At 42.0% G+C, this 17458-nt stretch overlaps 1 protein-coding gene across 1 annotated transcript in view; it reads left to right on the forward strand.

Moving 5' to 3' along the window:
• Slc45a2 (solute carrier family 45 member 2) overlaps window positions 1-13972 on the forward strand; it is a 40686-nt gene extending 26714 nt beyond the window's left edge. The window contains exons 4-7 of the mRNA XM_026390156.2: window positions 5946-6089; window positions 6723-6846; window positions 12048-12259; window positions 13751-13972. Of these exons, the coding sequence (XP_026245941.2) occupies window positions 5946-6089; window positions 6723-6846; window positions 12048-12259; window positions 13751-13972 (702 nt within the window). The remainder of the gene's footprint in view (window positions 1-5945; window positions 6090-6722; window positions 6847-12047; window positions 12260-13750) is intronic.
• Window positions 13973-17458: the final 3486 nt, after the last annotated feature.

The following is a 17458-nucleotide window of genomic DNA, read 5'->3' on the forward strand; positions in this document are numbered from 1 at the left end:
CTTTGTCACATGGCCATAAGAAGCTGCAAGTAGGATGGGGAATATCACTGACACTGGGAAACCATCTGCACTGTTGAAATTATATTGCTTATAAGAAAAGAAGAGCAGGTTCTGGGGTCAATTATTAGTCTGACAACTTACCATCTCCTCAGCCTGATCCCTGTGCAGGTACTTTAACCCATGGAGCTCAGATTATTTTTCAATCTATTAATTGAAGACAATTGCTATGTCCCTTATTAGAATTAAATGCAAACATCTACCCTGGTGGTTTACAAATAGTAGTTGTTACATATATTTGCTTTCTTTTTTAAAGCATCACAGATTCAGAATTAAAATCCAAACAAGTTTTATGCGCTGGGGCAGAAAGGATTTGGGAAGTGTCTTTTTAATAATTAAAAAAGGGTTGGCTACCAAATGTTTTCAAAGGAATGCAGTTTTGTTATATTTAGGCCTCCCGTGTCTTGACTTCCTGGGGACCCCTACTCATTTCTGAAGACTCTTTTACTTCCCAAACCATGTGCAGGCTTTTCCTTTTGACTCTGGTATTATGTTATTCGATTTCCTCCTGGAATCTTTTCACCTTGTGTGCCTGTTTGCTAATTTGTCTGTGTCTCCCCTATTGATGATGAGGGAATTTCCTTCTTAGCCCCTCAGTGCCTGGACTACAGGAAGCAACAAACAGTTCATTAAGTGGTTTGTTGAATGAATACAACAAAAGCAATTATGTGTCATAGAGTTGTTGCTGGGATTTTTGACAAATAAGAATTATCAATCAGAGTAATGCTGTGTAAACAGTTTATTCATTCATTCATTTCTTTATTCATTCAGTAATTATTCCTTACCATGCTAGACCCAATGCTGAGCAAGAGAAGACTGTAGATATCAAAATATACTCTGTCCTTGCCCCACAGAGTTTGTTTAGCAAAGCATGACTATGTATTGTTTTAATTTTTTAAATAAATGCCTAATTTTTAAATAACTTTAGATTTTTTAAAAGTTGAAAAGAGAGTACAGAGTTCTTGTGTGTATTTCACCAGCTTTCCCCTATCATTAACATCTTAATTAATTATGCATAGTTGTCAAAACTAAGAAATTAACATTGGTACAACACTAGAAATAAGCAGCTGATTTATTTGGATTTTTATCAGTTTTTCCACTAATGTTGTTTTTCTCTTCCAGGATCCAATCTAGGATACTACATTGCATTTAGTTAAGTGGTTTATAAAATTCCTAAACTGTTTTTTTTTGTTTGCAATGATATTTTAAGAAAGTATTTTTGCTGCTTATAGTGAAAAGAAAATCTTATTTCAGTTTGTTTAATTATGTCTAGAATAAAAGCAATATGTCTTAGCTGCTAATTATAAGAATCTATGAATTATTTTTAAGGTTAAGTTTTTTCTCTTATATTGTTTATTACTTGCTCTATTCATTCACTTGGCATTTCTTCAAAATTTATGCAAAAGTAAACATTAACATTGCTTGTGTTTAGATTGACAAAATGCTTACTGGAGTAGGGTCTGCTGAACAGAGGCTCATGAATATTGCTCCCACATAGTTCAGTTCCTGCAGTGCATTGGCCTGTTTTCATCACGCCATCTGACAATACAATGGAAGAGAATAATCTCCCCCTCGTTTGATACTGTAGCTCAAGGAGTAACAAGGAGGTCTCTGAGAGGAAGCCTTCATTTTATCTTGATCTCACAGCAAATAGAGAAAATATGATCACGTAGGTCTCCTGAGATTCTAGCCTAACCTCTGCAGCAGGCTGCCTGGGGAAGAATACTTTCCCTGGCTTCCTTCACTAACAAATCAGACCTCTAAGATCACTAGTGATACTAGAGCTTCCTTGCTGTGAGATTCTGCCCGGCCAATGGGGAAATCTTGGAGCATCCATCTGATGGGACATATGATTGAGATCATTAAAAACTGTGTGTGTGTTTGAAGGTTTCTGTAAAACACAATTTTTCAGGTAAAACACACATATTTACATAAGTTAAACTATGTTCTGGGAAAAAGTTATACACAAATGGAGAAAAAATGGAAAGGAAATATACCAAAAATGTTTATTAACAGTTATCTTTTTCTGAGTGATAGACTAAAACCTGGCTTTCATTTTATTTTTGAAAACCCTGCAGCATCTCCAGAATTTCTGTAGTGGACATAAAAAGTAATGAAAATAAAGAAAAAAATAATGTCATGGTTTAAGGAATAAAATAAAACAAGGTTTTACTAATGATATGTAAATATTACTCTAATAGATTATCTGGGGTGTGTGTGTGTGTGTGTGTGTGTGTGTGTGGTACTGGGGTTTGAATCCAGGGCCTTGGGCATGCTAGGCAACTCTTCTACCAGTGAGTTTCATCCCTAGGCCTTTTTAAATGTTATTGCTATGTTGTCCAGGCTGGTATCTAACTTGTGATCCTCCTGCCTTGGCCTCGAGAGTGGCTGAGATTATAGGCATGAGCCCTACAGATTATCTGCCTTTTTGACATCCTTGATAGATTGTGGCTCCCTCTCAAAAAGTCACCCAGCACACTTCCATTCAGAAGCTATTTCGAGGATCAGACAAATCAAGTGAGGAGAAGTCGGCTGAGGAACTGAGGCTGTAGCTCAGTGGTAGAGCACTCACCTCACACAAAGTGAGGCACTGGGTTCCATCCTCAGCACCACATAAAAATAAATGAATAAATAAAGACATCATGTCCATCTGCAACTAAAAATTTTTTTAAAAAAAGAAGTCTACTGAGAAGCAAGGAACTCTTTGCATTAGCAAAAAAAAAAAAAAAAGAATCGCATCAAATATAACTATCACTGGAGAGATGTTGGTGAAAGGTCACAAAATTTCAGTTAAACAGGAGATATTAGTACAAAGGGTCTATTATACAACATGGTGACTATATGTGGTGTATACTTAATGTAGTGTATATTCAAAACTTGCTGACAGAGTATAATTTAAGAGTCCTCACTACAAACAAATAATAAATGTGAGGTAATTCATGTTAATTAGCCACATTAGCCACTCCACAATGTACTCATATTTCAAAACATCATATACTATATCATCAATATATGTACTTTTTGTTAATTAAAAAATAAGCAATAAGAAAAAAATATAATGGACTGTCTTGTATGTGCCACATATACAATGCTGAAGGCTTTGCAAGTTTTTGTCATTTGGTTTAAATAACAAATAAGAATAAAATTAGAGTAACATATCTTAGGCTCAAAGCCATGCATATGGCCCTTTTCTTCCAAATGCACATCTTGGGAGGTCTCTAGCTAAGCTGTGGCGTCTGCACTGTGCCAGGGCCCTGCACTAAGGCCAAGGGCGTCATTGTTTTCAAAATGAGAGTGGCTGAGTGATTTGAGAACTGGGATTTGTCTTTTTAGTGGCAAGAGGCCTGAATTATTTCAGAGTTTAACCTGGATCCCATATCCTTCTCCAATTAATCCATGCCCCCAAAAGTTGGTGTTGTCAATATTTGAGTAGTCTCCTTTTGAATGTACTTCTGTGGAGTTTTCTCTCCCCTGATAACTGTGCTTTGTTCATTATAAATCCATCACCCTCCAGTTGACTGTGGTGCAGAGTGTATGCAGCAAAATGACTCCCAGGGGCTCAGAATCATTGAAAGATCTTTTCAAAGGGAATTGATGAATCAGGGATAAGGTGCCAGCTGGATTTCCATTCTGAGTTAAAATACCCAAAGGAGCTTTGAATATTTACATTCCAAGCTTTTGCAAAAACACTAGGCACAATTCAAAACCTCATATTTATTTTTGGAAAAAAAGGAAAATTAGGTGAATAATGAAAATGGGCTGAAAATTGCATCAAAGGCAGAAGCATAAATTAATATTTGGAATGAGGCTGAATACTTATCTGCCAGATTCACTTTCTCCACTATGCAATTTTGGAAGGAGGGGAAGGAAAGTGGAGACAAATGACTTTGTTTGAATCATGAAAACCAGGCTGTTGCTCTCTGGGCAACATCTTTAGCTACTTTTTTCCTGTGGGTGTGGGATATATAGCAATTTTGCACTACATTTCTGTTACAATCACCACTCATTTTGACAGGTACCATATTCTATGTACAGAAAACAGTTATTTTTCCTAATTCCAAGGAAATGTCTATGTTTTTAATGGGAATTGAGTATAAGAAACATCAGTACAGTCATAGTCAGTGGCTAAATACTATAAGATTGATGGATTTTAAAACAGCAATTTGTACAACAAAACTTAAGCGGGTAAATCTGAATTTCTACAACAAAGAAACCAAAATCATCATCATTTAAGGTGAAAAGTTATGAAGCAATATGTAGCTATAGTTAAATAGAAAATCTCAGGACACTGTCTCTCAGGAGATTGACTAACTAGGACTCTATCTTTTAATGTCAAGATTCTAATAAATGAAAATCTGCCAAGAAGGACCGATCACTCTACCACAGTTGATGTTTTGATTCTGTCAGCAGGGCAGCTGAATAATATTCTTGAGGTTTCATTCTTCTAAGACAAGATGTTAAAGACTATTTCATTCTTTGCATTTCAAAACAGTTTATGTCCAGTTTAAATTGTCTCAATCTCTCAAGTTTTCAGAAACCCTCAAATAATTGTAGCCTCTGGTTTTAACACAATCTAAATCTAAATTGAAGAGTTTTAGGGCAAATATATTCATCACTTATATGCGTATGTGTAGTCACACTTTTCTACATTGTTCCCATTTCAACTCATCATAATGTTCATTTACATGTGTCCACCTTGGCAGCATCCAGAGAAATGATCCAAGATAAGGCAGCTGGCCAAGAGCAGGGAGCTGACTGGATTAGTTTTCTATTGTTGCATTTAAAAATCACTCCAAACTCTCCACTTAAAACAACATCTATTAATCATCTCACAGCTCCGTTGGTCAGAGTCTGGGTGAGCTCTTCTGGGCCATGACCTCATTTGATCTTAGAGTTCATTCAGGCTTCAGGCTGTTGGTAGAGTCCAGTGTTGTTTTTTGTTTTGTTTTGTCTTGTCTGTATGAGGAATTAAACCCAGGGTGCTTTACCTGAGCTAGACCCCTAGTCCTTTCTATTTTTTATTTTGGGGCAGGTTCTCCTTCAGTTGTCAAGGCTGGCCTCGAACTTGTGATCTTCCTCCTTAACAACCCAAGTTTCTGGGATTATAGGTGTGCACCACCATGCCCAACCAGAATCCGGCTCTGTGTGTTATAGGACGGAGGTCCGTATTTTCCTCCCAATAATTGGCCATACGTGGCTCTGAACCCTTCAAGGCCACTCACAGGTCCTTAGTATGTGGCATCTTCTGTCTTCAAAGCCAGTGATTCTTGTGCTTCAAATCGTTCTGATTTCCCCTTCTGCTATCAGCCGGGAGAAAACTCTGCTATCCAAGGGTTCATATGATTCAACCAGGGACACCCAGGTAAATCTCTCTTTTGATCAACTGGAAGTCAACTGATTAGTAAGCTTAATTATATCTACAAAACCCCTTCGGCATGCAACACCATGATCATAGGGTAACATCAGAGGACAGACAGACTGAAGGCCGTCTTAGGTGTGTCCTACAATGCTCTCAGAGTCAAGAAATCTAAGAATTCCCATCATCTAAGGGCTGGTTAGATCTGTTAACTTTGTGCTCTTACAGCCAGCATGATTCAAAGATAGGATTCTAGATATCGCTTATGCCTTGGCCCCTCGCTGGTACCATTCCCACTCTCTTAGGGCACAAAAGCCTTATTTGGGGCCAGAAAAAATGCTAAGTAGTCACTCATACTTCATAGAACAACTTCTATGCGTCTATTCCAAGGAAATGTAGGTGCTATTCCCAGAAAAAGTGACCCTGTGTGATGGCCAAGTGAGAGACATGTGACATGGTGTGTGCCCTGGCTTCTGCAGCTGGCTGGGTTTCCCACTGAAGGTCACACCTCTGCTTCATTGTGTCATTCCAGACTCGGAGGGCGATGACCATGAAGTCACTCCTGAGGGCACTGGCGAGCATGCCACCCCACTACCGCTTCCTCTGCATCAGCCACCTCATTGGATGGACTGCCTTCCTGTCCAACATGCTCTTCTTCACAGATTTCATGGGCCAGGTAAGGAACATGTCCATGCACACACTCATTGACCCACGTCAACTCTTCAGTCAGCAGTTGTTGAGCTTCCTCTGCCTTAGCCACGAGTAAGAGTACAGGAAAGAGTACCTTCCAGGAGGTGGCTTTCAGACAAGGAAGCAGCAGCTACTGACACTAGAAGACACCATGAGACCTACTAGCATTTGATCCAATACCAGGGAAAACCAATGTGTCAGCTGGAGAGATCATGGCCGATTTCATAAAGAAGGCACAATATGATCTGGGCCTTGGAAGAGGAGTAGGAGTTCCAGAGACAGAGGAGGGAAAGGAAGCCCTCGGAGCAGGAATAGCCAATGGCAAGGGTGGGTGTCAGGGTTGCCTAAGTCAGGTTGGGGCCAGATGTGCAAGGGTGTTCAGATGCAGGGGATTGTTGTTTAGACTGGATGCAGAAGTGTCAGACTTCCTGAAGGTCCTTGAAGGAAGGTGTGATGGGATCTGACTTGGTTGGGTTGTGATAGAATGCACTCTGTGCCCTAGGAAGGGCCCCCTGGACTGGGTCATGTCATTTGGGCAGGGCTAGAAAAGCAGAACGCATGAGAAGAGGACCCTACCTCACTGCGTTTGTAGCTCAACAGCCCCACGCTTCTCTTCCAGATCGTGTATGGTGGGGATCCCTACAGCGCACACAACTCCACAGAGTTTCTCATCTACCAAAGAGGGGTCGAGGTTGGCTGCTGGGGCTTGTGCATTAACTCCGTGTTTTCTTCACTGTATTCTTGTAAGTCTCCCCCTCCTAGGGGTGTCTTCTAAGGGGCTCTGGCTTAGCCAAATTCAGATTTTGTACTTCTGTATCTATTATTTTCTTTAAAATTTCAGATTCTTGACAAATATATGGAGGTCAGGAAATGCTGTTCCCTTAGCAAGGAGCATATGAAGTATCCATGTTCATAGGGAATTCCAGGTGTCGTTTCCCTTTGTGGTTACTCTATACTTAGAATCAGTGGATTCTTGATCAAGATTTTCTGGAAAATAAAGGGGAGTTGCAAACCAGATGACCAGATGCTGGATGGGAGAGACATGGACTCCCAGGAGGTCCACGTTCTACCAGTGGAGTTTTATAAAACACTTGTCAGATTTGCAGAATGCACAAAATAGAAGGGATGATTAATATGATAGGTGATGAGCAGCCTCAGCTCTCTGAAGTACAGGGTGCTACGCTACGGGAGCACTGCCCCAACTTTGAGAACAATTGATCTTCCCCCTCAGATTCCAGCTTCCATTGGATCTTGAGCTTCTGGACCAAGTTTGGAAGACGGAACAAAGGGATTTCTGCCACTGATTTTAAATAAGTCCAAACGAATGTGCTGTAACTCCAGGGTACGACACAGACTCACTTTGTCTTTGGCCGTGTAGATGGCAATCTCCAGCTCTGTAGACACTGAATTAAGTGAAGAGTCTTGCCTGCAATATCCGGAGTGGAAATTTGACTCCTAATAGCAATGAGCTCTTCTCACCCCTCTCTGCTCCTCCAGGGTAGGGAGGGGGAAAGCTGACCTCCAATCAGAGCTCCAGATTTGGGACAGGTTCAGGGGACAGCAGAGGTGTGGCCCAGGTTAGGGAAAGGGAAAGAGAGATGAGGGGAGCCCCTGTTACCATTCTCAGGGGCACACACTCAGTCATTGAATCGTGTGTCTTATAGGGGAAAATGTTGAACCCACCCCGTATCCTTGAGTTTACCATAATACAGTGGGGAACCAGATTCAAGGTCACTTAAAAATGTGGCGTAATGAGGAAGAGGGGGCCTAATATAACAATTAAGGAGTTTGTAAGACTAATAATCAAACAGCCATAAAATTCATTGTCTTAAAATTTAAGGTAGTCAAATAGTGGTGGCTTGCAGCTTACATTTCTTTAGCAAACACTTTTCTTTCCCTGTGAGTGTGTGAACTTTGGGAAATTCCAGGTGGATGCTTTCAAATACTTAAAATGTCATCAGACAGTGATAGGCCAAAAGGGTCTAATAAATTATTCATCTGAATTCCTTTGTGATTTCATGGGTGAGGGGTGATTTCCTACCCCCCACATTCTTGTCAGAGGAACACAATTTTCCATGTGTAATTAGTGTTCTAATTTGGTGTCAACTTTCATTTTATCCCCTCAAGGAATTCCCACGAGGTATAATTCCCTCAGTCTGGTTTGACTTCCTGTATGATTTCATGGCATTTGAAAAATTTTAGAAGCATGTTATTTTTAGGCCCTTTCTTTTTAAAAACTATTTTTATGCCTTTGTTTTATGTATTTATTTTTATGTGGTGAGGAGGATTGAACCCTGTGCCTCACATGTGCTAGGCAAGCTCTCTACCACCGAGCCACAACCCCAGCCCCTCTAGGCCCTTTCTAATTAAAAGCCTTATGTAGGAAGAAAACTATCATTTGAATAGTATTCCAAAGTTCATTATGAATTTATGATATCCCTACCACTGTAAATTTGAGCCAAAATTTTATTTATAAAATACCAGCTGGCCCAGCTCAGGGACTCTCCGTGATCCCAGCAAAGTCCAAGTCCCTCAACTTGGCATTCAAAATTTTCAGATGGGCCCAGCTCACTCTCTGACCCCTTCAGCTTCTACATGAATTGATTACTCTCAATCACACACCCCAGAGACTTTGTTGTCTCTGTGTGTTTGTCAGTGCTTCTAATTTCTTTTACCTGGACTTATACTTCTACTCATTATATGTTTATTCCTGCCTTAAATATCACTTCCTCGATGGAGTCATTCAAGGTTTTCCTCCTGCACCTCAAACCCCCTGGGCAGAATCGGCCATTTCCTTCACTGCCAGAGCACACTGAATTACCCTCTGATTTGAACACCATATAACATCAGACTCTGAGCCACCCTCTCAATCTAGATGGAGCTCTGAGGGCAATTTCGATGAGGGGGGTGGGGGTGGGGGGTGGGCTATGGTGATCAGAATATGGTAATATTTTTCTCACACTCCTTTTGAATAGCAAGCATACTTGCACCAATTAAAATAGCAATACTGAGTACCGAGGCCTGGCCCTCTTTTTTAATCATCCACTATGTTCACAGCTGCGCTTTAATCAATCATACTGCTCTGACCTTAAAGAGCACTATGTGATGATATGGCCACCCTAGGTATCACACCCAGTAGAGGCAGGGACAAGAAGTTTGGTCCTGCAATATAGTGATTTCTCTTCATGAGTAAAGCACTGTTTGTCAGACTTTCAGTCTTTGTACTTAAAAGTTACTTTTGTTTCCAAATATCTCCCGTATCCTTCTTGGCCTTCTCCTTGACTGGTCTACACACATGGAAAAGAATTGAGTACTGATGAGATACTAGATAGTTAGATTCTATTTTTGACACAAATGCCATCATCCTGCAAACAGCTGTTGCTTCTCATGACTAAAACTCAGGGTCACTCCTGGTGAACTGGGCTGCACGAAATGACCACACAGAGACACAGAAATACCTTTTTCTTTGAGTCCTGTGACGGCTCCTCCAACCTGAGGGGTCCATGGAAAGAGACAGGCTGAACCCTTTTGTTGGGAAGAAGCACATTCAAATGAGGCAGGGGTCAGGTTTCACAGGGTTGAGTCTAGGGAGGCCATGCCCATCTCATGAGCTGTGTGGAGGTCATGGCAGAGCAAGCGAAAAGACCAGGGTGAGGCCCGCCCAAACAGAGGGGCAAGGTCGGTTCAGTCCACCCTGTTCGCTCAGTGCCCATAGTTCACACACACAGCCCAGGGCTGGCTTGCCACATCTCCACATGCTCATCACTCAAGGGCAAGGGGCGCTCAATTCCTATGTGGCAGCTCCCCACAAACAGCCTTATCAAGTCTTGTTATGAAACTGACCGAGGTTCGGCTTTATTATTGATTCAAATATAATACAAATTATGTTTCTTGACTGTGAGGTATGAATTATAATTATTTGGATAGAAATGGAAAGTTTTATTATTGAATAGGCACATTTCAAATATCTACAATTCGTATTCCGGGTCATGTGTTCTGGTAGAATGAGATAGAGGAGAGATAAGAAATATACAGATTACATGGGACTGCAAGTTGGTGCAACCAATCTGGAAAGCAGCATGGAGATTCCTTAGAAACCTTGGGATGGAACTATCATTTGACCCAGCCAACCCATTCCTTGTTCTATACCTAAAGGACTTAAAAACAGCATACTACAGTGATGCAGCCACAACAATATTCATAGCAGCACAATTCACAATAGCCAAACTGTTAAACCAACCTTCAATAGGTTTAACAGATGCCCTTCAATAGATGAATGGATAAAGAAATTGTGGTATATATACATAATGGAATATTACTCAGCAATTAAAAAGAATAAAATTATGGCATTTGCAGGTAAATGGGTGGAATTAGAGAATATCATCCTAAGTGAAGTAAGCCAATTCCAAAAACCAAAAGTTGAATGTTTTCTCTGATAAGTGGAATGAGACAAACATCATTACCCTAGATACATGTATGATTGCACAAATGATGTGACCCTACTTTGGGTACAACCAGAGAAGTCAAAAATTGTGTTCCATTTGTGTACAATGATTCGAAAAGCATTCTGCAGCCATGTATAACCATTTAGATGAAAGAAAGAATGAATGAAAGAAAGAAAGGAGGGAAGGAAGGAGGGAAGGAAGAAGGAAGAAACATATAGATTACAAACAACTGATTAAGAGGAGGCTCTGGGGAATGAAATTGGCCCAGTTATGCTTGTGAATGTATGGATATATAGCAGTGAATCATCCCACTAACATGTATAACTCTAAACTATAAACCAATAAAACTGTTAAAAATGAATAATTTTTTTAAAAAAAACTAAAGACAACCAATTAAAGAAGGAAGATAATTTTTAAGGTTTTTTCCTACTATTCTGAAAAATAGTATAAAATATTTTAAAGGAGAATTTCAACTTTTTAAAAACCTTTTTGCTCTTGTTCATATTTTGAGACAGGATCTCACCATGTTGTCCAGGCTGGTCTCCACCTCCTGGGCTCAAACCATCCTCCCAGCTCAGCCTCCCAAGTAGCAGGGTCTCCAGGCATGTGCATCACTCCAGACTGAATTTTTTAAATTAGCTCTACCCTTATACTTGAATGAACAAGCCAAGTTTCCCTGCTGGGAGGGGAACCATGTTGAGTCAGGTCTCCTCGGCGTAGCCTGTGTTTTCGGAAACAGCAATAGCCATGTCAATTGACATCTTTTACGGGCTCAAGTTGGGCTAGGTGAGTTTTCAGCCTTTTCATTTGATTTGATCTGGACAAAAGCTCCACAAAAGAGTTTTATTCCCATTTTTCAGGTGAGAAAGCTGAGGTAATGAGAAGTTAACACACTGGTCTACAGAAAGGGAGCCAGATATGGGGACCTGTGAGCCCCTGATCAGCCTGGAAGGGTTGGCAAGTCACACGAAGTGTTGGCAGAGAATGGACACACTTTGGACTGCATTTGGCTGTGAATGACTTAGATCATTCTGCAAAATCAGTTTGCTTTTATTTCCCCCAACCTGACGTTAGTGGGTGGGGCAGGATAAGCATTTATTGTCATTTGGATCCTATTGGGCCAGACCTCTCTAACCAGAACAACCCCCACTTTTCTTTCATGCCTTGAAGTCCGAGGGTCCCGTAGCCAAGGTGGGCTCCCCCCCCCCTTTTGCATCCTTTTGCTATTCAGCTGTCTGCTAAACAGAGCCTGGTCCTCCTGTATGGAAAAGAAAACCAGCCAAGCAAGGCAATTTCATGCTGTGTTTTATGCAAAGGGTTTAAAATTGATTCCAAAAGCCAGCTGTTTTCAACCCCCAGATAAAGAGGTTTTTTGTTCCTGACTCAGTATCAAAAGAAGGCTCCTGAAACAGTGAATCTTCAAAAGAAAAGATTGTCTGAAAATATTAAATGTTGTGAGGCACTGCCAGCTCTAATCTCTCCCTTTCTTCTCCCCACAGACTTTCAGAAAGTGTTGGTATCCTACATTGGATTAAAGGGTCTTTATTTCATCGGCTATTTGCTCTTTGGCCTGGGGACAGGCTTTATAGGACTCTTTCCCAATGTCTATTCTACGCTGGTCCTCTGTGCCTTGTTTGGGGTCATGTCCAGCACCCTGTACACGGTACCGTTTAACCTCATCGCTGAGTACCACCGAGAGGAGGAGAAGGAGGTATGTCCTGATTGACACTCTGCCCTAGGGAACACTGGGACTCCCCGGAAGACTGGGGCTGGGTAGGGGATTTAGTAGGAAAGTGCAAAGCAGAGTTGAAAAACAAGGGTTCTTGAAACAGCAGCACTTACAGGCCTGATCATTCACGACCACACAGGGCCCTTCCGCCTTACCCTGAACCCTGGTGCAGCTGGTAAGCTGTAGAAAGAGGACCATCACCTTCATTTCTCTAGTTAGGAAAAGGGGGCTTAGTGATGCCAAGAAACCAGTCCACAATCACAAAGAGCCAAGAAAGGAGGACCCCAGATCTTCTACAGCCACCCTACAGGTCTTCCCAGGATGCCTGTAGCACTTCTGGTGTCCACAGTGAGGGTCTCTCTGCCCCCAAGCACTACAGAAATACAGGGTGGCATTTCTGGTACTTGGGAATTGTGAGTAGGAAATTCCAAGGCTTGTCTTTGGGAGTCCAGACTTTAGGAAGTGTGCATGGAAGAAGGTTGGAGCCATGAGTGATACCCTGAGAGAGGTGCCACCTCCATCTATGGTTCAGAACCTAGACAAGAGAGCAAGACCCAGGCAGTCCTTATTAGGACATTGAGTTGGGTGTTTCTGCTCTAAAATTACCACCATCTCTTTGTATCAGATGTGCAACTTTTCTTCCATGCAAATAGGCTTAAACTTCCTTAACTGGAGCAGTGATGTAAAAGCTAAGGAGATAACTGAATCCAATCCATCTCAGCATGAAATTGCAAAAACACTGAACACCCATCCGTAAATGGCAACATTTATCAATTCAGACCAAACACAAATCCAACAATCATGTTAAACAAATAGCTATATACTGAAGGGTTGAGCTGATTTTGATGTTGCTTCCCCTAAGTATGTGAATGATTAGACATCATTCTGAAATGTTTGCATTTTTAACATGAGGGGAGGAAAAGACTGGGAGTTAGTCTTCATTTATGGAGTCCCCACTACATTGTAGGACTTCTGAGGAAGAGATGATTTTGCCTATATTAGGCACTCATTCCTCTTATGTGTTAACGGTGGAATTATAACCTTTGTGACAGGTAAGGAGGATAGCATGAGATAGGAGGGTGGAGCTTCCTTGTGGCCTGAAATCAGGGGTTAGCAAATTAGCACCTGATGGCCAAAAGTGGCCTGCTACCTGTTTTTGTACAGTCTCTAAGCTAAGAGTTCCTTTCAGATTTTTAAATGGTTCAAGAAAGATCCCAAAGAAGGCTAGTGTTTTATGACAAGCGAAAATGACATGAAATCCAACACTAATGTCTATAAAGTTATGTTAGGATGTAATTTTTTACGGAGGTAGCTGCTTTTGCACTGTAATATCAAAACTCAGTATTTACGGCCAGGACCTTATGACTCACAGAGGCATTTACTATCTGGTTTCCTTATGGAGAAAGTTTGCCGACCTCAGCACAGTGACAGCTCCTTGAAGATCAAACACTGTTCCTGTGCTTCTCCTTGCAGATGCAGGCCCCTGGAGCAGGCCCAGACAGCAATGGGCGGGGGAAGGGCGTGGACTGTGCGGCCCTCACCTGTATGGTGCAGCTGGCTCAGATCCTGGTTGGAGGTGGCCTTGGATTTCTGGTCAACACTGCTGGGAGTGTCATCGTCGTGGTGATTACGGCCTCTGCAGTAGCGCTGATTGGCTGTTGCTTTGTGGCTCTCTTTGTTAGATATGTGGATTAAGTCAATAAAGACACATGGTGGATTAAGTCAATAAAGAGACACCGAGCCTAACCTCACACAAGTGCAGCACATGGAAGGAAGTCTTTTTTTTTTTTTTTTTTTTTTTGTGGCTCTGCATGTTTGGGGTCTGCCATTGGATTCTCTGTGTTGTGATTTCTGCTGGAGTCATCTGCCCACTCCTCGTGTTTCACAAATCCCCTGCACGACCATCCCTGTGTTTCAGGCATCTTTCGACTGGGTTATACCTCTGTGCACTGATGGCAAGGATAAGTGTGGTTGGGCACCTGCCATGCTCACCGTCCTTACTGCATGTCAGTGCAAGGGGTGGTGGGGCAGGGTCCGTTTTCCCCATGGCATGTTGGGCTGGGATGAAACCCAGGAAGACATACTTGCTCATAGACCTACCTACGATGACTAATAATTTTTTAAAACAGTGGTCTATGTATGGTTGGGGATATTTCATCAAACCAAAGATACTCAAAATATTGCTGGTGATTTCTTTCATGGTATTGAGTTATTCATATTTAATTTGCTCATAATTAATTCCCATTGATTTACGACATCCCTAACAACTCTGCCTGAACATCTCATGCTGGAAGATTTTTCACTTTTCAACAGTTCATTGAATTACACAGTAAAAACATTTTTCTTTGGTCTGTGCCCTTGTTTCATCCTGTGGAGTAGATATGAAAGTCTCTTAGGAAAAAGCCCCTGGGTTCTTCTATGATCTTCTCTCCCCCAAGTTAAGCAGTTTTTCTCTAGCCATACCCCTTCAATTGCCTCCCGTGTGGTGAAGTTTGAGCAGCCTGGAGAAACAGCACTGTTTAATAGGAACACTACGAACTATGGGATATGGTTGTTTTTGAATCTTGATTTTGCTACTCCTTGGCAAACTATTTAACTTGCCTAAAATACACTTGCTCATCTATACATTTGGGATAATAATTCCTGTCTCGGAGATTGTGATGATTAATAATGTATATACCACATACAGGGTAGTTACCACTATCCTGTTTTACCCTATTAACCCAGTAACCCTGAGACTGGGTATCATTACTGATCTTCATTTTGTAGATAAAGAAACTCAGACTGAAAACTGAGTCATTTGTGGTGGCACATGCCTGTAATCCCAGGAGCTTATGAGGTTGAGGCAGGGGGATCACAAGTTCAAAGATATTCTCAACAACTGAGCAAAGCCCTAAGCAACTTAGTGAGACCTTAAAATAAATAAAAAGGGCTGGGGATATGGCTTAGTGGTAAAAGTGGTTAAGCATCCCTGGATTAAATTCCTGAAACCAAAAAAAAAAAAAACAAAGAAAGAAAAAGAAAGAAAGAAAGAAAAAAGAACACTCAGGCAAAAAAGGTATTTTGTAAATCATCTGAAGCCACACAACTCATGAGTGGCAGTACATCCCATTTTCATACAATAACATGCAGCCTGGTGACTGGCACTGTTTGGTGTTCAATGAATGGTATCTAGCTATAATCAATGCAGCTAAGGGCACATCATTCTATCCCCCCATCCCTATGCGTGCTCCTGTCTTTCTTAACTGCCTACCTACACAACCCCCAATGTGCCTGACCAGTACTGAACAGAGAATTTTCAACCCACCCTAAGAAGTTACAAAGATTACATGGTTCCTATCCCACTTCTCCCTGAAGCAGTCATTGCTCCAGGTGAATTTCAATTGTAATCCTTTTGGGCTGAAAGGAAATTGTATAGAAAGGAAATGAGTCTTTAAGAACTGGGACATTGGGATTTGGGTGCTGCTTTTGCCTGTCTCATGCATAGTAAAATGGATGGCTTCAAAAGCATGTCCAAGACTGTGGACTGTCGACTCATTTGAGGCAGCAGTCTGGAGAGAGAGAGCATGCTCTGGTTGGTTGTGGTAGGCAGTGGTTCCTCTTTCACACAATCGTAGGGGGTGTGAGCGGTATAGATCTACTCCTAACGTTGGCAGGAGCCAGAACAAAAAGATAAATAGAAGCCAAGGTCCTCAGCCCATTAGTTCTCCCTCCTCTTCTCCCTCCTTGCCCCCTCCTCCTCCCACTCTCTCTCTGCACAGCATGTAAGAGTTCTTGAGTGCACCTGGCGTTAGCACATCCCTAGCCATCCTCACTCCCCCACCCTCCATCACTCATACAAACAGCCACCCCTCAGCCTCCCCTCCCTCCTAAGGGTGCATAAACTCAGCAGTGTGCTCTGTCTCTGGAGGATGAACTCAGCAAAGGTCCACCAACATCTTGTAAATAGACTAAGAGACATCTGGATGGGGAGTCATGGGGTCTTAGGTGCTGGAAAATAACCTAGAAGTAGGGGCACTCCTTGCCCTTCAGAGGGGCATGGCTGGAGGAATAGGGGCAGAATAGGGTTCTCTAATGATGAAACACAGACCCTAGTTGCTTAGATTGAAGTTCAGTACCAGAGACGACCAGCCTAAGAGTGAGCCCTTCGTCATTCTGTGTGGCAGTGCCCTGCCCCTTCCCAATTTTTCCAATGATCTCAAAATACACATGAATCCCTGATAAGACAAACTTACTCTCTTCTTCCTGCTGCTGCTAGGACTTCCACCTGCTGCTGCAGTTCTCCTGATTGCCTCCTTTTTGTTTAAAGAGCCTGCTCTCTGCTGTTTCTCAGTTATCATACTTGTTGTTGGAGCAGAATGTCTGGAGCACCCCCTGCTCCATATGACTCTGGCCACTTTAGATGTGTGTCTGTCTGTGTGCACGCTCGTGCAGTTGACAAGAAGTGGAGGGCAGGGGGCTTGCAGTGAAGCAACTGCTCTTTCCTGCCTACAGCTCAGCCCCCTCACCTGTAGGACTTGCAGCTTCCTTATCTGAAGTTAGGTGCTCCAGGTTCTGCACTCATCCCATTCTCTCCAGATCCTTGGTGCTTTCCACACTAGGTGGGCTGTATTACCACACCTCACTTATCAGCCTCCATGCCTTGCTCAATTTTCTCCACATGTGTGCTGCTCATTTTCTACCCCTTCATCAGGCACCCCGCTCCCAAATTCAATGAACACAGTCACTCTCAACTGAAGTCACCTTATTCTTTTTAGGGGGCACATATAAAACCACCCTCGACTATTCCAATCTTCCTCCCCACATACAATCATCCATCCTGGAGAAAGGAGGTCATTACTGACTTAGAAACGTGATCAGAGAAAGCACATGCTCCCTATCCCATAGCATGGAACAATTATAGGCAAGTGCTCAGAGGACACATGTCAAACATGTCAGCATTACAAACAGTATCAAGACGCCTCTCCTGCCTTCCTTACATTTTACCGGCCTCTGGAAAGTTTAAGTTGAAAAATCTTCAGGGTACCCTGTATTCCTTGACTATTTCTTCAAGGACTTTTCTGGCATTTTAAAGATTTGGAGACAAATGGATGGGCAAGCTGGGAAGATGGCCTGTAGCCAAGAGTCATTTTACCTGGACCCTTAAAGAAATGAAATGTAGCCATCACTACCCAACCATAG

Source organism: Urocitellus parryii, chromosome 1, assembly GCF_045843805.1.
Source record: "Urocitellus parryii isolate mUroPar1 chromosome 1, mUroPar1.hap1, whole genome shotgun sequence".
Classification (NCBI taxonomy): Eukaryota; Metazoa; Chordata; class Mammalia; order Rodentia; family Sciuridae; genus Urocitellus; species Urocitellus parryii.